Consider the following 25,645-nt stretch of genomic DNA (forward strand, 5'->3'; position numbering starts at 1 on the left):
TTTTTCAATTCCAGTTCGTCTAGTGCTCTTTTACATTTCTCTTTCGATCTTCTTTTTGGTCTAAGTCAAAAATTTTCTCCTTTTCCCTAAATTTCCAATTTCATTTCGTTCAGATTCATCAAACCCATTATCCCTAAATTTCACTTTCTATTTGCCCCCAAATATCTTTTAGTGTTTGCCCCCGAATTTGACGCGTGGGTTCGAAACTTATGCTGGATTCATCAAACCTGATCGTTATGAGTAGAGTAAGTCGGTGTTGCGTCTCTTCTCCGTCATTGCTTGTCGGGTAAGGTTCATCAAGTGCGATCGCCGGTAAAGATTCAGGAAACCAGTGCACAAGCCCTATCTCCTTCAAGAAACCAGTATGCTCGTAGCCAGATTTAACGCTTCGCCATTAAAGCTAGGCATTTTGGTGAGTTCTCGAACATTTTCATCTCTTTTACATGACAGCTTTAATCGCTTCGACCAATACTCTTTCTCGAACATCTTCATCTCTTTTATATGCCAATGTAGCATTATCATCACCTCATCCATCATTATCCCCACCAATAATTTTTATCACCGCCACTGGATTCACACCTTCTAACCATACGCCTCTCATTTGTACATTACTTTAGGTTATAAATCACCAATTGGATGTTTTATGAATCACCAATCTTTTTAATTTTATTTTAGGGCTTTTATGTGTATTAGTTAAATAAAGTGGATAAAAGAACTTGAGGAAAATGAAATTGTATGTAGTGTTGAATTTTTTTTGGAAGTTATTGCATAAGATGTATTAATGAAGTTTGTTGGCTAACAATAAAAACTCTGGTATAAATTTATATTTATTGGTATATGAGAATAGATGACACTTATTTAAATAAGCGTTATCTATCTTTATGTAACATCCCAATTTTTGAGATGTCACGGTGTAATTTTTTTTTAAAAGAGTTATCACTATCAAACTATCATCTTCCCACATCACACACTGTCAAAGAAAATCTTTTTTTCACGTCACACGGTCGAAAAAATTATTACCAAATCATCATTTTCCTGCATTACACGGTCAAAGAAAATTTATTTTCCATATCACACATCAATATACATTCTCAATATACATTCTCAATGACATATATTATATCACCAATTACAAAGTTTATAACACAAATCTCATTATTCCTCGTGAATATTATCACCAAAATATACATAAAATCTCCCCTTTCAAAACCTTTAAACACCAATATAATTATTCGATTTAATAATTTAAACTTCAAAACAATTAACAGAACACTAACATCCACTGGCTAGCAACACGTGCCACTCTCTTATTCCTAAGCAAAAACTATTTTACACCCCAAACTTGCCATTTGTCTTCACAAACAGTAACAAGAATCTACAGATTTCTTTACCAAAACCATGTTTCTTTTTGTCAAAAACAATTTAATTCTTACTTCCCCCTGACCGTGAGTTTCCCAAGGACTCACTTTTCTCGTCAAGACTAAAGCCACATCAATAGTTTTAGTTTCCTTTTCTTTTTTACTATAAAAAGAAACCTATTACAATGTTAAATTTCCTACACTCTTACTAACTCACGTAACACTCTTCTCTCTCCATACAACCTTTTAACTTTATTATATCATCATTCCTTCAAGTGGGTCCCTCAACAATTCACCATAATTCCATACACCTTTTCCACTCTAACGCAAATTCATCTTCTCCCTCCAAAATCATATTTATTTAATTAATATAAAATAAAGAGCCTTCCTATTGGTTGCTCAAAACGTTCCATCCAAAAATTAATTCTCTCCCCTCCATAAATACTGCAAAAAGAATGCAAGCACACTCCAAAACCTCTCCCATCATTCCCATGCATCGAAGGAGAAAACAAAACAAGCTTTCTGCCCCTCCACGCTTCCACTGCACATCACGTGGTAATCCTCTCTTCTTTTCATTCCTCCACACATCTTGGTGGGTCCTAGTGGGCCCACCTATCCTCTCATGAAAACAAAAGAAACATGATTTTGGTAAAGAAATCTGTAGATTCTTGTTACTGTTTCCGACGTGAAGACGTGAAGACAAACGGCAAGTTTCGGGTGTAAAATAGTTTTGGCTTAGGAATAAGAGAGTGGCACGTGTTGCGAGCCGGTGGATGTTAGTGTTCTGTTAATTGTTTTGAAGTTTAAATTATTAAATCGAATAATTAGTTTGATGTTTTATGATATTTTTTATTGTTCACTTTTCTTTTTATCGAAAATGAAAATTGGGATTTAAGTTTGGAAATTTATTATTATTTTTTATTATTGAAATGTTTTCAGATTTGGTATTGTTATGTAAAAACATACCCTGAGATTTTCGGAGAACAGGTATGTTATGTTTTGCTTCCGCAATTTTAATTAAATAAAGTTTATTATCTTTCATAAATGTTTATAGAAATACTGTGTTTCGAAAAAAAAATTTACACCGTAAGATGTTACATTTATTATCTATGCACATTTTTTTTTAGTAATGATAATAGAGAAAGGAGAGGTAATTCTAGTTTCAAAAATTCGTCATTCTCAATATTCAACTCACTAAAAAGAATACTATGTGACGGTGCAATTTATACTGCAGCAAAGAAAAATAACCATCTTAACAAATTAATAAAAGCAACAAATAAAACGTGTTTTTCTCTCCTCACAGAGACTGCCAAAGTAAAGATAATAGTGCCAGCTGTAATGATAAGCAGAGAAAACGTGTCTTTCTCTCACACAGACTGCCAAGGAGAAAATCCTGCATTTGTAATGGAGAATCCTCCATCTAACACAAGATTGTGACCACTAACATACTTAGACTCATCACCTGCCAAATAAACAACAGCTTCGGCCACATCGTTGGTCACAAGATAAGAACCTTTTAGGTTGGAATAAGCCTCACGAACTCCTTCTTCATCAATATTGAAATACTCATTTAACATCGGTGTCGCAACCAGATAAGGGGATACACAGTTCACCCGAATACCGAATTGTCCAAGCTCCACCGCAGTGTTTTTCATCAGCCCCATAAGCCCATGCTTTGAACTGGTGTAGGCATGTGTAGCACCTCCACCTATGCATCCTGCAACACTAGCTGTGTTAATTATGCAACCCCTTTTAGCAGGAATCATCACTCTTGCAGCGTGCTTTGTTCCCAGAAATGGGCCAACCATGTTCACTCTTATCACTCTCTCAAACTCAGACTTTGTGTTTTCCAGAATGCTTCGTTTGAACTCATTCAATTGACCCGCGTTATTAACCATGATGTCCAGCTTCTCGTACTTGGAAACAGCTACGTTGACGCAGTTTTCGACGTCTTCTTCCTTTGTCACGTCACAATGAACATAGATAGCTGATTCCAACTCATTGCAGAGAGAAAGACCCAAATCGTCTTGAATATCAGCTATCACCACATGAGCTCCGTGCTTAGAGAAGAGTCTTGCGGTGGCCTCACCTATGCCGCTGGCACCACCAGTGATAATCGCCACTTTCCCCTCAAGCCTGCAAGATCATTGTGTGAAACTCGTAAAAATCAAAGAATAAGAACTTCTCTACGTAGAAATATAAAATTGTAATAACAACTTTACCTTCTGACAGTGGCAGCAGCTGAGTTGACTCTTGCCATGGATGAGTTTTTTTCTGAATCGCAGAAGAAAGATGAATATATGTAAAGGTTTATATATATATATATATCTATACTAAGATGAACTTGCTCTTCTCTTTATATAGCTGCGTTCCCTGCAAATGTAAGGTACGTAGAGATTCTTGTTACGGAAGTGTTCAAAATGTAAACCACTAGATGTTATAAATTTTTGTGATCTTTTATATTTTATGAGATTTCTTTTACGAATATTTTGTTTCTAGGATTTTACAAAACTTAAGGAAGAATTATAGAAAACTCTTTTTAATAAATTTTTATAATAAAAAATTAAAAAATCTTACAAAATTCAAAGAATTTAAGTAATAACTCTTAATTATATAAAAAATAATCTTGAATTGGATTAATTATATCATAGAAATCGTTTAAGTATTGTTTTTAGACTTTTGCTACTTTTGTTCCAACATATATAAAGAAGAAGAAAAACCTACTTATTGTATCTACTTTTTTAGACTTTTGGATTTAGTCTCTTTCCAAACCGAAAAGTTTTTCAACCAAGTCAACACGAACAAAATTAGTTATTGTATTTAAATACAATATTATTTATTTAGAATTATTTAATGTTTAATGTCTGGATAAGTCTCTATTTCGGCGTGAATCTTAAATATGTCCCTTTTTTTTGTGTCTCAATTGGTTTTTTTTTTGTAAAATTGTATCAATTAGAGGTCTGTCGTCAAATTGGACAAACGGACGTTTAAGTTTGGCTTACGTGGCACGATCAGTGTATTCATTAATCTCACGTGGCATTAAAAACGAGTTTTGTATTAAAATTTTGAATTGCACATATGTGAAATCAGATTTAGAGAAGGGCAAAGTGGACAAAATCTAAAAATTTAAGTGCAGCCCCTGCAATTCAGAAATTCAAATGAGATTGGGGAAAAAAAATTGAGACTAGGGTTTGTGCGAGAAAAAAGAAAGTGTTCTTTCTTCTATTCGATTCGAAGAGCAGGGTTCTTGGGTGAAAAACATGAAATGCAGAAGTTATATATATATATATATATATATATATATATATATATATATATATATATATATATATATATATATATATATATATATATATATATATATACACACACACATATATATATATATATATATATATATATATATATATGTTTTCTTAAATTTAACCATGGAAAAGGCAAAAATGAAAATTGATCCAAAACTCTGCTTCCATAGCAAAAGTTATGTACAATAGCAATTGTGTGTGTGGGTCCAGTCTCATAGATCTATGGGGAAATGCCCAAGTTGACAATTCACCAATTTGCTGCTCTAGATGAAGAAATCAAAACTCGACGGAGAGTACTCGCCGCTACCTCCCAACCGCATCGCCGGAATCCGACTTTGGAGGCAGATCAGGGCGCTAGGGGTAGGTAAACCACCGCAATAGAAGTAAAATGGAGAACGAACCTGTAAAATTAAATTGAAAAAAAAAATCAAAGATCCTTGGCCTTGTTCATGATAGAGAGACGGCTGGGTCTGGGCTCGAAAGTCGCTCTCCTCCTTTGCTGATGAGAAATGGGTCGAATAAGCGTGGTAGGGTACGTTTTACCCACTCACCCTCCACGCCTCTGATCCTCACAAGCGAGTTCTTCATCGCGGGTCTGCGCATATTGAGGCGATTGGAGGGGTAGGAATCTGTGTGGTGGTTGTTGCTGGCAGTGTTCTTGTGTAGGCTGCATCGGAAGGAGCCGGGATGTGTAGTAGGGGAACACATGCAGGTTTTTCGTTATCCATCGCTTTTAACCCAATCTTCTTCACCCACGAACCCTGTGCTTTGAATCGAAGAAAGAACGCAGGTTTTTTCCCAATCTCATTTGCATTTATGAATTAAAGGATCTGCATTTAAATATTTAGATTTTGCTCACTTTGTCCTTCCCTAAATCTGAATTCAATCTTTACAATCCAAATTTTTAATACAAAATTCATTTTTAATGCCAGGTAACCCAAACTTAAAATGGTTGTTTGTCCAATTTGACGGCAGACCTTTAATTGCTACAATTTTACAAGAAAAAAGACTCAATTGAGACGACGAGAAAAAAAATGACCTATTTAAGATTCACGCCAAAAATAGGAATCTACTGAGACATTAAATTAATTATTTAATAACCAACATGTATTTATATGGGTATGTTTCTTGAAACTTGTTTTATAAATCGATTGTATTTTGTTTATAATATATTTATATTTATTAAAATAAGAGAACAAACTATGTATTATAGTTTTTATTGATACAATTATATAATTCGTTTATAAAAATATGTATATAGCAATCATACAAAATTCACGGCATATCTTATAACATGTTATTATAAAATATTTAACAACTTTTTTGTGAAAAATCCTTTAAATTCGTTTGTAAAATTAGGTTTACAATTTAAAAAAATTGCTTATTATAAAACTTCAAAATCTTATTTTTTTGAAGTGGAAAATATTGGTTGTTTGGTTCAAATTTTATATTAAATTTAGATAATGGGAGTCTTTTTGGTAATGAATGTTAAATTAGAGTTATTTAGCTAATGAAGAACATAGGACATTTTGGTTACCTTATCTTCAATTTGAATAAACATGATGTGGGTAGCTATCACTTGTAATAATAATGAGTTCAATGAAAATTTAGTTGTTAATGCTAACACAAAAATTGTTTTCCATGTTAAATTTAGGTCTAACTTAAAGATAACATATATAAAATGTGTGTGGTAATATAAATAAATTAATTGGACAATATTATTAAAATTTATTTATTTTTTTAATTGTTTTTAGCTTTGGTTGTGAAGACAACTAAAGTTTATTTTGGAAGTATAGAATTCGGTTAAGAATTAAAGCCAAACGTTTTCAATTTTTACCTCATCTCGATATGTTTCAGTTAGATAACTAAATATAAAGTCGAAAAAATCATTTTCAAAACTCTTCGTTATACTTAGTTGAAAATTTTGCCACAGTTGTTATTACATATGACAACTTCATCTGTTTTAAATTTTGTAAAAAAGTCGTCCACACACCATACGACTTCATTTCAAAAGTTGTGGTAAATCCATATAACTTATATCATAGCATATAATTTATAGGTGAATTGTCCATTTTCGTAATAAATGAAATAAACTCCCCACTTACAAAAAAAACCCATATCATAAAAATATTGTAAATATATACTTAACAAATATCATTATATATTTATTGTAATCATGACAATATACAATAGAAAATGAATTTTTTATTTTAGTTACTCTTAACGGACATTAATTTCTTTATTTTGTGTTATTCAAAGTTTCAATCAACATAAAAAAAATAAAATCTTTTAACTTGATTAACACAAAAATATAAAGTAAAAAAATACATTATGCATAAATTATATAGTCTTAACTAACATAAAGAAAAATCATTTTTTTAAAATAAAACATTTACATTTTTTCATACAATAAATAATTTTAGTTAAATAACTTCAAACAATAATAATAACTAAATTATTTATTTCGATCTAATGATACACTACATTATCTAGGTATAGGACATCCGTCTTTAGGTCAATTCTCTCTAAACAGCATTAACGGATCATTTACCGACTCATTTACGTATTTTTTTCTTGTACTTCTAGTATTCATTTTAAAGTTTATAATGTCTTTTGATATCATAAGTTTTACTTTGTCCTAAAATGATGATAGACTTCTTATAAATGATTCAAACAATCTCACAGTATATCTCATTATTTTCTTTCATACCAAGTTCTTTTTCGTCCTTACATTACTCTTCCAATCTTTATCTTTATCTCAAAAGTGAATGTGTGTCCAAAAAATTCTTACACTTAAAAAATTTGAGATTTAAGTATAAGAATATATATATATATATATATATATATATATATATATATATATATATATATATAATCAATTAATAATTCATCTGTAATTTTTTAATTAAATGTTATCTGAATATGCCTAAATCAATTGTTCAAATTAAAATCGCCCATGTGGAGATTTCAGCACTTCTCTCGCTTAGTTACTACCTTTTTTTTCATTATAAAAAAAGGAATTACCAAAAAGAAGTGCAAATGCATTAATGAATGTGAAGTGTCAAATGAGTGTAAGAACCCTAATTGTTGAAAATTGACATTTGTAGGTTATGTTTCCGTGAAGAACAGTGATATGTAGAAAACAACTGGGGAACGTAATCGTGATGGGACTCCTGCTGCAATTACTCTTCAAGCACTTGCCTTTGTTTCCTAACCTCCTATCATTTCGTTTGGTGATACCGAAACTTAATATTCGAAAAATAGTATTACTTGGTAATGACTTTCGCGTAATTCAATTAACTTACTTAAATTACTTTTCCATGAAAGAAGAAAAAAAATGATGTGATACTTTGATAAGATAATAAAGGAAAATATTATGACCCAGTAAAAAGGAATATTGAAATGATTAATACTACTTTTTCATTTTCGAGACATGTAGAGTTGTTAAAACGGGTGATCCGACACGATCCATCACGAGAGTTGATCATTTGATGAGTTAATCCATCCGACTCACTTATTAACGAGTTGAAAAAATTTGAACTCGATCTGATCCACTACGGTTGGTGGATTAAACAAGTTGGCTAACTAACTCACTTATTATAAGTTTTTTTTTTAAATAAAAAAATTATATTTTATTTTTATTCAAATCTAAATAAATGTCACTTTAAAATGATGTTAAAATCTAAAAAAAATTCAAAATAAAAAAAAAACAAATATCATACAATCCAAGCGTAATCCAAAAACAAATACAAAAAACGAATAAATAAGTTTTTAATATTTTATTTTTTATATCATTTATCTATCTATAATATTAGAGTCTTGAATAGATAGATTATAATATTTTTCTCTCTTCAAACATCTTTTTTCTTATCACATTTATAATATAATAAAAAACAATACTAACTAATAATATTAAAACACAAAATAATAAATAATTAAATTAAATTAGGTGGGTTTGTGAGCCAACTCGGCTCACTACAGATTTAACTCGCGTGAGCCGAGTTCTAAGTGAACCGAATTAAAAACTAATCTACATAAAAAAAAATTACATTTTTTTTAAACCCAACCGACTCATATATTTTGTTCACAATTAGGTATTTCGTACTAGTGTAATTAATTACAATGATGCGTATTTAGTTTTTCTCTCGTGAAAAATTAACATTTCTAATAAACATGTGTATCACCAATCACATATATTTGTAACACGATTTTTACTTTTCTTCTTCTCACCGATACATACAACAACCTACATTAAAAATAAAAGATAACATAGCATAAAAGGTCATGAATTATATATATATATATATATATATATATATATATATATATATATATATATATATAATATGTAATTCAATTGGAATTTTTTTCTAATTAATCTTTTTAATCTTGATATACTCGCAACCGAAGACGACGAATTAAAAATAAATGTTTAAAAACAAAGAGTTTGTAGTTAGCACAGTAGATTATATTAAAAATAAGAAAAAAATTATAAATATAAAAGTGTGGTATGCTAAGACTAGATTTTAAATTTGAAAGTTGATTACGAGTAGAGAAAATTTAACGTCTAATAACATCTGTATCTTTAATTAAATATGTAAAAGAAATTTATCATTTTAATCCTTTTCTTTCAAAAATAATAAAATAATATACAAAAATAAAAAAAAATGTTTTATTTAAAAAAAAATGAGTTCGATAAAAATTAATCTCGTTTTTACATGTATGCATTCACAATAAAAAATAATCAGGATTTACGTAGTTTAAAATAAAAATAGGTGTTGATTTGAATTTTTTAATTTTGAAAAAAAATATATATTTTTAAAATTTTTTGGAAAGATAGCAATGAATACAAGCAATTGTAAAGAAAAAAAAAGCAAAAAACAAAAATATTTGTTCATTTTTTGTTTTTTTATATTTTTTATTAATTTTAGAAAAAAAATAGTGTGTGTGAAAAAAGTGCAGTAAAAAGTTAGTAAAGTAGGGTGTGAGAAGCTAAAATAAGTGTTTTATAAAGTAAAAATAAAGATCCCAAAAGGTAAAAAGTAACTAAAAAATAAAATGTTAAGTATATGTGTGAAACATGGTGTGTATGAGTAACTGTGTTAGTGTAGGAAGTAAAAGTTCCAAAAGTAAAATAAAGGACATCCTAGTGCAGAGAATGAAAGCACGAGATGGAGGAACAAAAAAGCGCAGCCCAACCCAAAAATAAAAAGTTTAATTATTATTTTAGTTTCAGTTCTCATCCAAAATATTAAGTTGGCCTTCCAATTTTTATTTTTTGTGATAAGTATATATAATTAGGCCTCTTATGTTAGTATTAAATAAACAGTATTAAAAACAGTGTCACGTATCATTTTTTTTTGTCATGTGGTGCTATCAAAACGGGTAATTCAGCATGATCACCATATGTTGATCACTTTGTAAGTCAATTCAGTCCAATCCACCACGGGTTGATAGGTTAAATTGATTGATTCATTGATTTATTTATTTATAATCTTTTTTTAAATCCAAAAAAAAAGTACAAAGTTTTTGTAATTCAAATCTAAATAAATTTACTCTAAAAACTTCAAAGATAATTGAAAATAAAAAATGTATCATATAATCCAAATGTAATCTAAAAGCAAGCACAAAAAGCTAACAAATAAATTTTTAATATTGATCATTTTTGTTTCACTTATCCAGTTTATAAGATTAGATTATTGAATGGATAAATCCATAATATTTTTCTCTCTTGAAACATCTTCTTCTTTATCTCATCTACAATACAATAAAAAAAGTGTTAACTAATAATATTGAAATACAAAGTAGTAAATAATTAAATTAAATTAGGTGGATTGGGAGCTCACCACAAGTTCAATCCGGGTGAGCCGAATTCTAAGTGGACCGGGTTGAAAATTGGTCTATATAAAAAAATTAGATTTTTTTAAAACCCAACCCCATCCAAACCCATGGTAGACCAAGTTGACCCGTGGATTCTAATCCATTTTAACAGCACTACGTGACACCATCAGTGTGACATAACAGTCTCACATAACAGAGTCTCAATTTTGTTCTTATATTTATTCTTTTATTTAATTTAGTTTCAATTTTTTTTGTCAAAAAATAATCCTCCCCGAAACAAAATTTATCTTTTATATAAATCTTAAATTAATATTTTTATTAAAATACTAATTTTTATTAAATGATTATGAAATTATATTTAAATCAACTCTAACATTTTTACAAATATTTTTATTAATTAAAATAAATTTGTTTTCACTAAACTTGTTTAATTAATAATTATATATGTAAATTTTTATATATAATTTTTATCTATATTAATAAATTTAATAGTTTTTATATACCTATCTATTTTAACCAAAATTGGTATGAGAACGTTAATAAAAAATTTGTTTAAAAATAACTTATTTAAATGGAATTTTCTGATATAATTAAAGTTAGTTTAAAAATATTTCTACAAATATTTAATGAAAATTTCAATTTTAATAAGAGTTTTAATAAGAGTTTCTGTATAAAATTTATACAAAAAGTAAATTTTATCTTAATTTGGAGAAAGATAACATTACTTCATTTTAACAAAAATTAGGACTAAATTAAATTAAAAAACAAATATAAAGGCTAAATTGAGAGTATAACAAAAATTTGGACTAAATTAAATTGAAAAACAAATATAAAGACTAAATTGAGAGTCTATCACATGAACTTTCATTTTTTCTTACATGAACCTATTTTTTCTTACATTAACCTTTTTTCCATGATCTAAAATCTTGTTTAGTAATCTCATTTGATCTAAGACGACCAACAGGTGCCTTTAAACTAAATAGATAGCATGATAAACAATAATCTCCATCATTAATCAATGAATACTTTAGTAAAAAAAACATTTTAAACCAATTAGATTGAAATCTCATTATATGTTTCTTTTTAAAGAATGAAAGTTTTGAAAATGTATTTTATATAGAGTCATTTTAAATAAATTCTTCTAATTTCATCTATTTGACTCTTTGGATATTTTCATATTTAAGAATATTTTTCTAAATCATGTTCTAAATAAATAATATGAAACCCCTCACCTATAAATTTTTTAATCTTAATTAAGAAATATTCATTTTACTAAATAATTAGATTATTAGTATCTTTAAAAAGAAAATGTGAAAAAGTTGAATTTATATTGTTTTCATTTTCAGATATAATTTTGCTTTTATCGATTTTAAAAATGAATATATTCTTTTATTTTTCATCATTCTTGAATCAATTTCCTATCTCTAAATTCTCCTTAGTCTTGGTTAACCATGGTAACACATGATATATTTTATCCAATGGAAAGGACTTGGACTTTTTTTTTTCCGTTGGCAACCAACCAAATAAATCAACGAACCCATATATTGACAACATTTTTAATAAACATGTGTCAAAAGTCCATTTTAAATAATATTTTATTCAAAAAAACTGAGGTGCAAGAGTTAATGAATTTAATATCCAAAAATATCATTTTTATTTTCGTTTTTATTACATTGTGCATTTTTTTTTTCAATTTTTGTGTATTTTTTCTCTCACGAAGCAAACATAAATGATCATCTTCTCCGGAAAAAAGGAATATTGAAATGATTAATACTATTAGTGTAATTAATTATAATAAAAATGCACATGTACTGTTCATATCGATCCCACATTCTATTGACAATTAGGTATTTCGTACTTGTGTAATTAATTATAATAAAAAATGAACAAATATATATATATATATATATATATATAATATGTAACTCAATTGCAATTTTGTTCTAATTAATCTTTTTAATTTTGATATACTCGCAACCGAAGACCACGAGTTAAAATAAATTTAAAAAGAAAGAAAAAGAGATTGTAGTATTTTAAAAATTTAAGAAAAAGTTATAAATATAAAAGTGTGGTATAGTAAAACTAGATTTTAAATTTGGAAGTCGAGTAGAAAAAATTTAACGTTTAATAACATCTGTATCTTTTACTTAATATGTAAAAGAGATTTACTTTTTTAATTTTTTTTCAAAAATAAGAAAATATTATACAAAAAAATGTTTTATTTAAAAAGAATGAGTTTGATAAAATTAATCTCATTCTTACATTCTTACATGTATGCATTCACAATAAAAATTAATCAGGATTTACGTAGTTTAAAAAAAAAGGTGTTGATTTGAGTTTTTTAATTTTGAAAAAAAATATTTTTATATTTTTAAATTATTTGGAAACATAGCAAGGAATGCAAGCAATTGTATAGAAAAGGAAACAAAAATATTTGTTCATTTTTTATTTTTTTATTTTTTATTAAATTTAGAAAAAATGTGTATGTGTGAAAAAAGTGTAGTACCAAAAAGTTAGTAATGTAGGGTGTGAGAAGTTAAAGGGTGTTTGCTTCCTCCACTTCTCCTTTCCTCTTTTACTTTTGACTCTTTTTTTCTATTCCTATTTTATCTTTCAGTAAAAAGTTTACTTTTAGGATTAAAATTTTATAATTTATATCCACTCCTCACACACAACCTATTGATTCTCTTTTACGTTCATGCTCTCATTCTTACTCTTTCTTTGTGGGAATTCTTTCTCTTCTTTTTCTTTCATTATTGTGGTGTGAGAGTGTGGTGAGTTAGAGGTTGCTTGAAGAAATTATTTTAAAGGGGTGACAAAGTTCAATCTCTGTGTTGCTTGAAGGTGGTGGTGGACTAACAAAAGTGTGTGTGAATAAGCGGGGAGGTACGTAACCCTAAATTAACGTGGAAACCCCTTAAACGGATATAAGCATCTGTCAACGTATGTCAACATCCGTTTAAGTTAAAACAGATGTCGACATCCGTCGACAGATATTGACATCCGTTTCAGGTCCAAACAGATATGCGCCATCCGTTCCTGGATGTCTTCTTCCTCCTCTCAACACACGCACACACAGGAAGCTCCTCTGAACACACGCACAGACACACACAGAGATAACAGAAACTAGAGCAGAGCAGCACATCATCAAGCTTAAACACAATATATTACATACATGTAAATGAAAAACAAGAAACCAAGAAACAAGAACTACCCTCTTGTAGACCCAAGCACCAACCACCGCACCCCGCCGCACACACCGCCGCACCGCCACAAACGGGTGGGAATGTGGAAAGAGAGGAACTGAGACTATAAGAGTTGGGGTGGGATAAACGAATGAAAGAAACGGATTTGGGGTGAGAATCTGAGAGGTGGGGTAAACAGTAGTTGGGGTGGAGAATGTGAGAGAAGGAGAGGTGAGGCTTTGCATTTAGGGTTTCATGGATTAAAAGTAAGAAAAAAAAGATAAAAAGGTTATTTTAAATAAAAAAAATGCAGAAAGTTGGGGAGGTGAAGAGAGGAAAGAGGTGGTGGAGGGAGCAACACCCGAAGTTAAAATAAGTGTTTTATAAACTAAAAAAAAAGGCCCCAAAAGGTAAAAAAAAATGAAATGTTAGGTATATGTGTGAAACATGATGTTGTATGAGTAACTATTTGGTGTAGGAAGTAAAAGTTCCAAAAGTAAAATAAAGGAGATCCTAGTGCAGAGAATGAAAGCACGAGATGGAGGAATAGAAAAGCGCAGCCCAACCCAAAAATAAAAAATTTAATTATTATTTTAGTTTGAGTTTTCATCCAAAAATTTTAAGTGGTGTTTCAATTTTTATTTTTTGTGATAAGTTTATATAATTATTTCTTTTATGTTAGTATCAAATAAACAATATTAAAAAGGCTTAAATGCTTAAGAGGTGAATTTGTGTTTAGTATCCGATTTTAAAAATGAAAATGCTAGACAGCAGAAGAGAGAAGAGAAAAAGTACGGCCACATCAGCATGGACTTAACGTAGTTGCTGTCAACTTAACGGACATGAGGAGGAAATAACCGGGTACTAAACAAAAATTCACTTCTTAACATGAGAACGAAATAAGCATTTAAACCTATTAAAAATAATGTCACCTATCATTTTTATTTGCTTTCTTTTTTTATTAATTTTTTTTTGTCATATGGTGCTATCAAAACGGGTAATTCAGCCTTATCACCATCGGTTGGTCACTTAGTAAGTCAATCCAACTTGACTTACTTATTAGCAAGTCGAAAAATTTGATCCCAGTCTAGTCCACCACAGGTTGGTAGGTTAAACGGGTTGACTGACTCACTTAGTTACAAGTTTTTTTTTTTCAAATCCAAAAAAAATTACGAAGTTTTTGTAATTCAAATCTAAATAAATTTCATGATGTTTTAAACTCCAAAGAAAAATTCAAAATAAAAAATGTACCATACAATCCAAATCTAATTCAAAAGCAAACACTAAAGGCGAACAAATAAGTTTTTAATATTGATCATTTTTGTTTCATTTATCTATTTATAAGATTAGAGTCTTAAATGAATAAATCCATAATATTTTTCTCTCTTGAAACATCTTTTTTTTCTATCACATCTACAATACAATAAAAAAAAGTGTTAACTAATAATATTGAAACACAAGTAATAAATAATTAAATTAAATTAGGTAGATTGATAAGTCAACCCGGCTCACCATGGTTCTAAGTGGACCAGGTTGAAAATTAGTCCATATAAAAAAATTACATTTTTCTTAAACTTAACCTGACCTGAACCTGTGGTGGACTAGATTGATCCATGGGTTCTAATCCATTTTGATAGCACTACATGACATGGTCAGTGTGACATACCAGTCACACGTAATGGAGTCTCAATTTAGTTCTTATATTTTTTCTTTTATTTAATTTAGTTTCAATTTTTTTGTCAAAAAAAAACAATGTTGTCCCTCCTCGAAACAAAATTTATCTTTTATGGACAAAATTAATTAGAAATATTTAATGAAAGTTTTAATTTTAATAAGAGTTGTAGTATAAAATTTATATAAAAAATAAATTTTATCTTAATTTGGAGATGTATAACATTGCTTCATTTTAACAAATATTGGGACTAAATTAAATTAAAAAAAAAAATATAAAGACTAAACTGAGAATCTAGGATGTAGAATGTCATTTTTGTCTACATTCACTTTTTTTTCCATGATCTAAAATCTTGTTTAGTAATCTCATTTGATCCAAGACGACCAGCTGACTTTAAACTAAATTGACAGCATGAGAAATAATAATCTCCATCATTGATCGATAAATACTTTAGTCAAGAATTTTTTTTAAACTAATTAAATTGAAATTTATAATATGTTTCTTTTTAGAAAAATGAGTGTTTTGAAAATGTATTTTATATAGAGTCATTTTAAATAAGTTTTTCTAATTTTATCTTTTTCACTCTTTGGATATTTTTATATTTAATTTTTTTTTCTAGATTATGTTCTAAATCATTAATAAGAAACCTCTCACCTATAATTTTTTTAATCTTAATTAAGAAAGATTCATTTTATTAAACAATTATATCAAGAAAAAGTGAAGATGTTAGAATTTATATTATTTTTATTTTCATATATAATTTTCCTTCGATAGCTTTTAAAAATGATACATTATTTTATTTTTCATCATTCTTGAATCATTTTCTTATCTCTAAATTCTCGTTATCATGGTTAAACATGATATTTTATCCAATGGAAAGGAGTTGTTTTTTTCATTTTTGGTCGTTGGCAACCAACCAAATAAATCAACACCTTAAAACAACTCATCCTTAAAATTCTTATAAGAAGAGGTAAACACCACTCTTAGTTATCAAGGAAGAAAGATACAAACACCAATGAGATGGGTCCAACCATATATAAGAGATTGACATCACTCTTTATCCAAAATCTTAAGATAATGGATCAATAGATCTTTCACCTTTATATACTGCTCTACTTTTTCATTTTTATCCAATGTGAGACTTAAATTCATACTTAGATTCTCAACAACAACCACCCAATAGTATCACCTAACCTAAAAAGAAATATATTCATAAGTATTTTGATTCTGTGAACACTTATTACACTCTTACTTTTTCTTTCGAGCACTCTCTTTTTATCTATCACATAATCTATAAACCTGTATCATTTTTCACAGTATAGACTAAAGGGTTAACCAATCATTCAACTGAATTTTTATTAAAAAAACAAGCTGTCAAAGTCAAACCATTTAAAGTAATTAAAAATCCATTAAAATAACAATAAATAAAGGTCAAGTAAAATAATAGTTTACACATTAATTATATATTATTCTGTCATTCAAACCAAAGATTTTGACAGATACCCCATGGATGTGGACTAATAGGAAACGAATTTGAAACAAAGAGTTTTGGAAAATTGCCTCGTGACCCTTCAAATCAATACAATATTCGAGGATTTAACTTCAAGTAAAAGGTCATACACAAAATCCAAAAAACTTAGAACGTCGCCCAAGAGAAAATTCTTGTGTTGGGGAATCATTACATAGACAGAGTACATGCATTTTCAACTCATCCAATGAAAACTAGATATGCACATATCTGAGTCATGATGTCTGTTGTTATTAACCCAACATCTGTAATCCATTCTCAACAGGTGTATTGTTTTCAACTTGTTTCTCATCCATGTCTTGTACAATTACCCTCAGGAAAATGATACTTGAACAACCTCTTTTGACAACATTTAGACACGGGACAGGTGTCTAAATGAGATTGGTCCACGTGGAAAATCAAAATGAAAATGAAATCTGACGTGGAAAGGGGGTGGGCAGGGTTTTCAACATCTACGTTTCAAATTTGAAATTGATTTTGGAAGAATTGTAGAGAGAGAAGCGTGAAGGTTGAGAGGGAGACTGTGACCTAGAGAGAGAGGCCGAGAGAGTTGGAGAAAGGGAGTTCGAGAGAGAGAGTGGTCCGACGGAGTGTTTGCCGGAGTGCCCGCCGGACAACGTTGAAGGGTACCGATTCACGGTCGCTGGTACCGATTGATGCCGTTGCCGATTCACGGCCGCCGCAGCTCCGATGTTAGCCAACGAAGCGAAGACGGAATCGTGCTCCGTCCGGCCCAGCGAAGTAGGGGCGCGTTCAAGGTCTCGCTTCGTCCCACCTCCTTTCGTCCCTGTGCCGGAGTGCCGCCGGAGCATCGCCGGAGTGTGGACTGTTCGGTGGACGAAAAAGAGGGGTTTTCCAGGTTGTTAGTCCCACCCACACATTTTTCTTCGTGTGTGTTCCAACCGGCACACGTTGTGTTCACTCAAGGTTCATTTTTTTATTTGAGTGGAATGAATGTATAATATATGTATGATGTTGTTTGTGGATGATTTTGGTTATGTATGATACGTTGTTATTCTAATATTTTTGGATCTTATTTGGTAGTGTAGGTATTGTTGCAATGGAGGAAGTTGATCACGAGGATGAAGTTTATTAAGATAAGAAAAATGTATGTTGAGTTATATTATATTTTCATAAATTTAGGATTTTTATGTATTTAAATAGAAACCATATTTTTGAGCTTGATTACGGAAGAAATGGAGAATATGCATTGAGTGATGAACTTGAAAAAATGAGATTGAAAATCTCTTATAAACTTCCTTTGAGTATTAAGTTTGATCCGGATTTTGGGCCTCCATATTAGTTAAGTGTTGGATTTTGGGGCAGGTTATTAATTGTCAATTTTTCCTTGGCTCTTCTTTCTTCTTTCTATGATGTTGTCGATATTTAGGTTTATGAGAAGGAGTGAAGGGTGCCTGTTTCGTGGTATTAACTGCTTAATGCTTATGCCTTCTACATTCTCCCCTTTTCAGAAGGATATGAGAAGTTAGCCCGGGCAAAAGAAGGCCCATCAAATCAACATTTGGCTAGTGGAGAAGCCTCTAGCACTGGTGAAGGTGATTATGATATGTTTGCTGACGAGGATGATAACAGTAAGCCATCTACAAATGAAAATAATACAGTTAGTCAATCTTCATCGGACGCCATAAATTCTGGCACTGAGGGTAGGTAAATTGGCCTCCAAAGTCTTTGTTACTGATTTTTATTTGATTAGTATTTACTTAACATTGTTCTACTTTTCTTTCAGGTGGAGCATTGCAAAATGATTATGTGTATGATGAATCTTCTGGGTATGGCTCTTCTCTTCCATGTAAATTTTGGGAAATAGTCTGATATACATGACATTATTTATCTTTGTTGTAAATTTCAAAACCAAAAAAAAATCATTATGGTATTAAGGAGGTGGCAAAAGTTGAGGGTTTGTACCCACTTCTTCTTCTAATGAATTCTGTTACCAAAAAGAGCTGTTATAAGCTTGTTCTGACATCAATATTTGATGGTCCAGGTACTATTATAGCAACAGTTTGGGCTATTATTATGATCCAAATACCGGGCTTTATTGCTCTGCAGCATCAGGACAATGGTACAACACATTCCTTTATCATCTTTTCGTGTGGTTTGTCAATTTTTTTACTGACATCTTTTAGCCTTTGTTTACAGTAAGTGGTGCCAAACATAGATGTGGATTTGGATGTGTCTTTAGTTGTTTGTTAAAATTTAATCTTGATTTGTGATATTTTTTGTTGGAAACTATATCAAGAGATGTGATATGTGTACGTCAATTTATAGATCTTTGGTGGCATAAAAGCATGCAGGGTGATTAGTTGTATAATTAACACCTTTGGCTGAGAGGAGGGAAATAATATTGTATGTTTGTTGGGAGAGGCAAAGAGAAGAAATGGTTTCAAAAAACGGTTGAACTTATTTTACTATTTCTTATTTATTTCTACTCATCTCTTATCCCATCTCTTATCTATGGTGGGAGATGCAAATCATGTTTCTAGCTGACTGGGGCCGCTCTTTTTTTATTTCAATTCAGGTACCGATTCATGGTCGCCAGTACCGATTCACGGCCGTTACTGATTCACGGCCGCCGCAGCTCCGACGTTTGGTCCTCGTGTGTATATTATTCATGCCAACCCTGATCCGAGCTTGAGAAATTTTTCTATTGCCCATAAACTTCAAATGATGTCCAAGGATTACGCGTGGCTTTTAAGTCATACCCATGATGAAAAAGGAAACATAGTCAATGTTGGTTAATTCATATATATCTACTCAATTAGTTACGATTGTTTTTGAGTTGACATACAATGTTTTTATTAAAAGGCAGCTATGCTATACGTAAAAATTCTTATGGATGAAATAATATTATGTTTTTTCTTGCTCCAAAGTTTGTAAAAAATTTTACCAGTTCTTTATTTTTCTTCTTCCTTATAATATTTTTGGTTAGAATCGCAGTGGAAAAAGAAGGGCTAAATACCGAGCGTCCTAACCGCACGGTTCTTATAACAAGGCCGATCGGTTAAGGCAATAAATCAGAAATGAGCACAATAAAGCCGAACGGTAAAAGCAGCTTAAACAGTTACTGAAAAGGACGAACGGTATTAGGTGACCGAACGGTATGAAGATAACAGGCAATGGAAAATGATATTGAAAACTAAACCAAACACAAAAACGAACGTTATTGATCGAACGGTACAAGAATATTCATTCATCAAGCTAAAGGTACCAAGACCAGAGCTAAACCAGAAAATAAAGAATCAACCGAACGGTTAAAGCAGCAAGGTAAAGACCGAACGTCCATACTGTGACCGAACGGTAGATGTAAGTATAAATGAAGGAGCCATTCGATCTCTAACAGACCGAACGGTGTGAAGATTAAGAACGAACGGTCGATAAACAACAAGCACGAACACAGAGACAAGCCGAACGTCACAGAGCAAATAAAAATCAGATCAAAGATGGACGAACGATCTCTAACAGTGACGTTAAAGACCGAACGATTTGACAGGCAGAAACAGAACGTGCAGAATTCAAAACCAGCAGAAACGCAATTGCAGGAACAGTAAACTCGCACAATAAAGCTATCAGTACAAACGAACGTAAAAATTAAATTGCAAACAATCAACAACAATATAAATTAAATGGCAGACACACAACAACACAGATCAGATTTCAGCAGAAATTTAATCGCATCAGTAGAATAAAATTGACAATTCAGTAACAGGAAATTAAATGACATTGTTCATTCAAATTAAAATTCATTACAATACAGAAAATTAAATTCGAACCGTACACCTCATATTGGTAAACGTCTACTGTGCCAATCACCAACAAATTTAAAAACGCAGCCACCACTACTTTTGGACGCTCGGGCAATACGGGATCTGCTACCGAACGCTGTATGACGAACGACCATACACAAACCTCTGATCCAGGTCGAACGCTTAAGAGTTACCAAAACGCAAAAATCGAGCGTTAAAATCACTAGCATATCAAAATGCCAAAACCGAACGCTCGCCACCTAAAAACAAATATGATCAAACATTATTAAACCGGATACCACTGGGACGAACGTTTTGCACCCTGGCCGAAAGATCACAACACATGACCGATCGGTATCACATCAGCACCTAACCGAACAGTATCAAATCAAAGCCTGACTGAACGGTACCAGATTAACACCTATTATATACTGTTTGGAAGTACGCCCATCAAGATCGAACGTTCAACTGAGAGTAAGCATACCGAACGAGCGTTCACATAATGTGACTGAACGCTATTTTGCTGAGCGTTGTTCGCTGATCAAACCATACTGGGCCGAACGCTCAAAACCGAACGCTGAAGAGAAACATCCTTGAGACCGAGCGTTGAAATGAGAATTCACCAAGACCGAACGTTCAAATGAAGACCGAACGTTCACTAAAACACTATGACCGAACGGTTGAAGCTGAGAATTGCCGAACGTCGTAAAGGAATGATGGACGAACGGTGGAATAAGGCAAAGGACGAACGGTGGAGGACGAACGCTCTTTTTCTTATTGTTATGTTTTAATTTTAATTTTATTTTATTTTTTTATTTTTATTTTACACTCATGAATAAAACAAATCTATTAGTCAATCCGGACGGAATTGGGTGTTGACAATTATCAGTTTAAATAGATTTAAAATATCCTATCTTAAATTGTTTAAAAATTGGATTTGATACAGTGCTGCTTCAACTTTCTATACCTGAAAATATAAAATTAATATTAGAGAACGTTCCAAGCTGGATGCAGTGCTGCTTCAACCTCTCATTCCAAGCTCTCCAAAGACGTTCCAAGCGAAACCATTTGCAGCTGGATGTGTACGTACGCGGTGGCTAGTGAACGTGCGCCTCCAAGTTGGCAGCTGGATGCAGTCTTCCTATCTCCAAAAGCAACGTTCCAAAGACCAAGAGCCAAAGGTGAGAGAGTCCGTCTGAGAAGTATATGGCAGCTGGATGTGTACTGAGGTGTGGGCTGGGTGCAGTTCTCCTCTCTCAAGGCAACGTTCTCCAAGAAACAAAAACAATATGAGAGAGTTCTCCCGTCCCCATCTGCATGCTGAATGTCGTCCCCCTTTCTTCCAGAGCCCCTGGAAAAAAGATGAGAACCTAGAGTTGTTGTTGGAGAATCTCCCTGCTCCTGGCCGTCCACCTTCTCTTGTTCTCCACCTCTCTTACAAAAATAATTTCTCCACTCCTCTTTTCAGAGAATTCCTGAACCAAAGTGGCAGCAAGCGTGCAGCTATTCTTTCTGCATTTCTGGAGGTGGCAGTTATCAGTCCCCGAGCGTGAATGAGTGCAGCCTCTTTCTTTTCTATTTTCTTCCTCCGGACCATGCTGGATGTGTTTGTTATTCTCTTGGGGCGTCAGTGTGCAGGCCATGCGTCTTCCAGTTGAACCAAAGAAAATAATATCTCCCACGCTTCTTGTATGCTCTGCTGCCTCCAACGTGTAGTGTGCTTCTTGTTCCAAAATGGAATGCACCGTGTCCAGCTCTACATCACGTGTACACCACTTCTTGCTTTCTTCTGTTTTCTCTTCGGCTGGAGTGCTACATTCCCTTCTTCCGTGGGCCTCATTGCCTTGGTGCGGGATGTGTGATCTTGTGTTGGACCGTGGCTTCACTAAGCTGGACAAGCATCAGCTGTTTGGACCGAGTGCACCCTCCCAGCTCAAGTGAATTAGTAGCTGCTTCCTTAAATTGCCAAAGCCCAATTGTCCAATGTGAACCGTGGCAGCTGCGTGTGTTTCTTTCCAGTCAGTCTGCTACAGTTTGAATGTAATAATGCACTTTTGTTTCTCCAACAATTCGAATAAAATGTGAATCAGTGTGCTACAGTTCTACACTTTTAATGATTCCATGTGATAACCCATGTGTCATGTCCATAGTATCAATCACCACACATTTAATTCATCCAACAAATACTATTAACAAACCACCTCCATCATACATAAACAACATTCCACCGTCATCGAACAAGTCATATTTTTACAGCTTACAAACAACATATCATACATAACCAAAATCATCCACAAACAACATCATACATAGATTAAAGCTTCATTCCACTGAAATAAAACAAACGAACCTTCAGTGAACACAACGTGTGCCGGTTGGAACACACAGGAAGAAAAATGTGTGGGTGGGACTAACAACCCGGAAAACCCCTCTTTTTCGTCCACCGTACAGTCGTCACTCCGGCGGCACTCCGGCGATGCTCCGGCGGCACTCCGGCGGTGAATGCAAAGGTCCGGCACAGGGAGGGAAGCAGGTGGGACGAAGCGAGACTCAGAACGCGCACCTAGTTCGCTGGGCCGGAGGGAAGACGACGCCGTCTTCGGTTCGTTCGCCAACGTCGGAGCTGCGGCGACCGTGAATCGGAACCGGCTGGAGGGGTTAAGGACCTCCGACGGCCTTCAACGTTGTCCGGCGGCACTCCGGCAAGCAATCCGTCGGACCTCTCTCGCTCGAACTCCCTTTCTCCAACTCTCTCGGGCTCTCTCTCTAGGTCACAGCCTCCCTCTGAATGTTCGCGCCGCTTCTCTCTCTACAATGTTGGAAATGAATTTCAAATTTCAAACGCAACTTCTAACCCCTGCCCGGCCCTTGCCACGTCAGATTTGAACAGCTTTTTCATTAAAAACGTGGACCGCTCACATTTAGACACGTGTCCCGTGTCTAAATGTTGTCAAATGAAGTTGTTCAAGTATCATTTTCCTTACCCTCATCCGCTGTCATCTTGAGCAGGACTTTCACTATCGAATTCATCTTCATCAAAACTAGAGAACTATACCCTATAATACTCGCTCAAACACTGTTCTTCGCACCCCTTTCCCCCACCTACAAACTCCGTGGATGCTACACACAATCCAAAGGCCACTTGGACAAAAATTTCTAACTAGTGGTCCCGTTCTCATTCTACTCCACCATGTATTTATATAAAAAACAAGACAAAAATATCATCTTCACAACTTCTTAAAACTGATAGATCATTTTGTATCCTTCCCATTCCTTCAAAATCCAGAGTGTATCTTATGACATGGTAATCAAAGTTCTATTTATATATGTATATGAACACAATACAAAGACCCATAAAAATAGAATGAGTTCTCAAACAAAGAAGAACAGAAAAAAAGCATTTGAATCATATGAATGTGCAAAAGCAAGAAAGTGCAAACCTTACGAAAACACTAACAACAGATAGTGTTCAATTATTCAAAATAAAACAAGTCATTACCGAAAGGCACACAAGCAAATTTTCATGATGATTGTCCAAAGACACAAAAGCCACTGTTGAGGACAGTGAAGGCTCCATCAACCACAAGATTGAGACCACTGACATACTTGGATTCATCACTGGCTAAATACAGAGCAGCCTCGGCCACATCGTTTGGTTCAAGAGCAGCACCTTTTAGGTTTGCATACACATCGAGAACCCCCTTGTCGTCAAGCTTAAAAAAGTTCTTAGCCAAGGGTGTGGCAACCACGTACGGTGACACGCAGTTCACCCTCACACCGAATGCTCCAAGCTCCACCGCAGTGTTTTTCGTCAATCCCACCACACCGTGTTTGGAACCTGTGTACGCGTGTGAGGCCACGCCACCTATGCTTCCGCAGACACTGGCAGTGTTGATTATGCTTCCTCTTCGCGCAGGAATCATAACCCTTGCAGCGTGCTTTGTTCCAAGAAAAACACCAACTAGGTTAACGTTGATCACTGCCTCAAATTCCGACTTCGTGTTGTCCAATATGCTGGTTTTGTTCGCCCCGGTTATGCCGGCGTTGTTGAACATGGTATCTAGTTTGCCGTGTTTGGAAACCACCGTGTTAACAGCGTTCTCAACTTCGTTTTCGTTTGTGACATCGCAACGGATGTAGGAAGCGGATTCCAACTCCTTGCTAAGAGAAAGACCCAAATCGTCTTGGATATCAGCTATCACCACGTGTGCTCCATGCTTAGAGAAGAGTCTTGCAGTGGCCTCACCGATGCCGCTAGCACCACCGGTGATCATTGCCACCTTCCCCTCAAGCCTGGTAAATCAGTGTTCAACATCACATATTATGTTTCTTATGCAAAGTTAAACTCACGGAGATGTTTATACTATTTTATGTTGTTTACTTACTAATACGTATCCAGAAGTATAGTTACTGATATTCCTTCTATATTTTCTTTTGTTAAGATTGAAAAAGAGGCTAAGTTAACTTGCTTACCTTCTTCCTAGAGCTGAGATCATAGCAGAATTTTTGAACGGAGAAACAAGGAATGTATATGATATTGAGCATCTTTGAGGTTCCTTTTATAAGAGTATCCCTCTGGGTGGAGGAAATAGATAAATGTGTTATGAGATTTACAAAGTGATTTTTTTTTTCTATTGTAGGTTATTTTGATTGCATAAGTTATAATGTGAATGTTTTTTTTTAAAGTAAATTTTGGTTTATCACATTGTTTTTAAATTTTTCTGGTATTTTTTGTTAAGAAATATATAAAATCCTATTTCAATAACGTTTTTATGAATAAAAAATTATATATATTTTTTTATTTTTATAAAGAAAAATACGATGTTAAACTTTATGGCATCACTTCATGTTCTTATATAGTGATTTTATAAAATTAAAATATTAAATCTGTAGTCTTGATCATGTTACCTCTATTGGAAATCTCCTTGTACTTTTGTTTTATATTTTTTATTCAAATTTAAATTGTGTACTATTTGAAATTAGCCGATGTTA

The 25,645-nt window shown here is 32.7% G+C and overlaps 2 protein-coding genes across 2 annotated transcripts; both read right to left on the minus strand.

The window, feature by feature from the left end:
* Positions 1-2,512: 2,512 nt before the first annotated feature.
* LOC108339787 (borneol dehydrogenase, mitochondrial) lies at positions 2,513-3,731 on the minus strand. The gene is made up of 2 exons (XM_017576992.2): positions 3,581-3,731; positions 2,513-3,494 (listed from the first exon to the last, which is right to left on the minus strand). The coding sequence occupies exons 1-2, from the start codon at positions 3,616-3,618 to the stop codon at positions 2,726-2,728; spliced, it is 807 nt and encodes a 268-aa protein (XP_017432481.1). The 5' UTR covers positions 3,619-3,731; the 3' UTR covers positions 2,513-2,725.
* A 20,307-nt stretch (positions 3,732-24,038) lies between these two features.
* On the minus strand, positions 24,039-25,233 carry LOC108339804 (borneol dehydrogenase, mitochondrial). The gene is made up of 2 exons (XM_017577017.2): positions 25,127-25,233; positions 24,039-24,946 (listed from the first exon to the last, which is right to left on the minus strand). Exons 1-2 carry the CDS (start codon positions 25,147-25,149, stop codon positions 24,175-24,177), a joined length of 795 nt encoding a protein of 264 aa, XP_017432506.1. The 5' UTR covers positions 25,150-25,233; the 3' UTR covers positions 24,039-24,174.
* Between the last annotated feature and the right edge of the window lie 412 nt (positions 25,234-25,645).

The sequence above is a fragment of the Vigna angularis genome, chromosome 5, assembly GCF_016808095.1.
Source record: "Vigna angularis cultivar LongXiaoDou No.4 chromosome 5, ASM1680809v1, whole genome shotgun sequence".
NCBI lineage: Eukaryota > Viridiplantae > Streptophyta > Magnoliopsida > Fabales > Fabaceae > Vigna > Vigna angularis.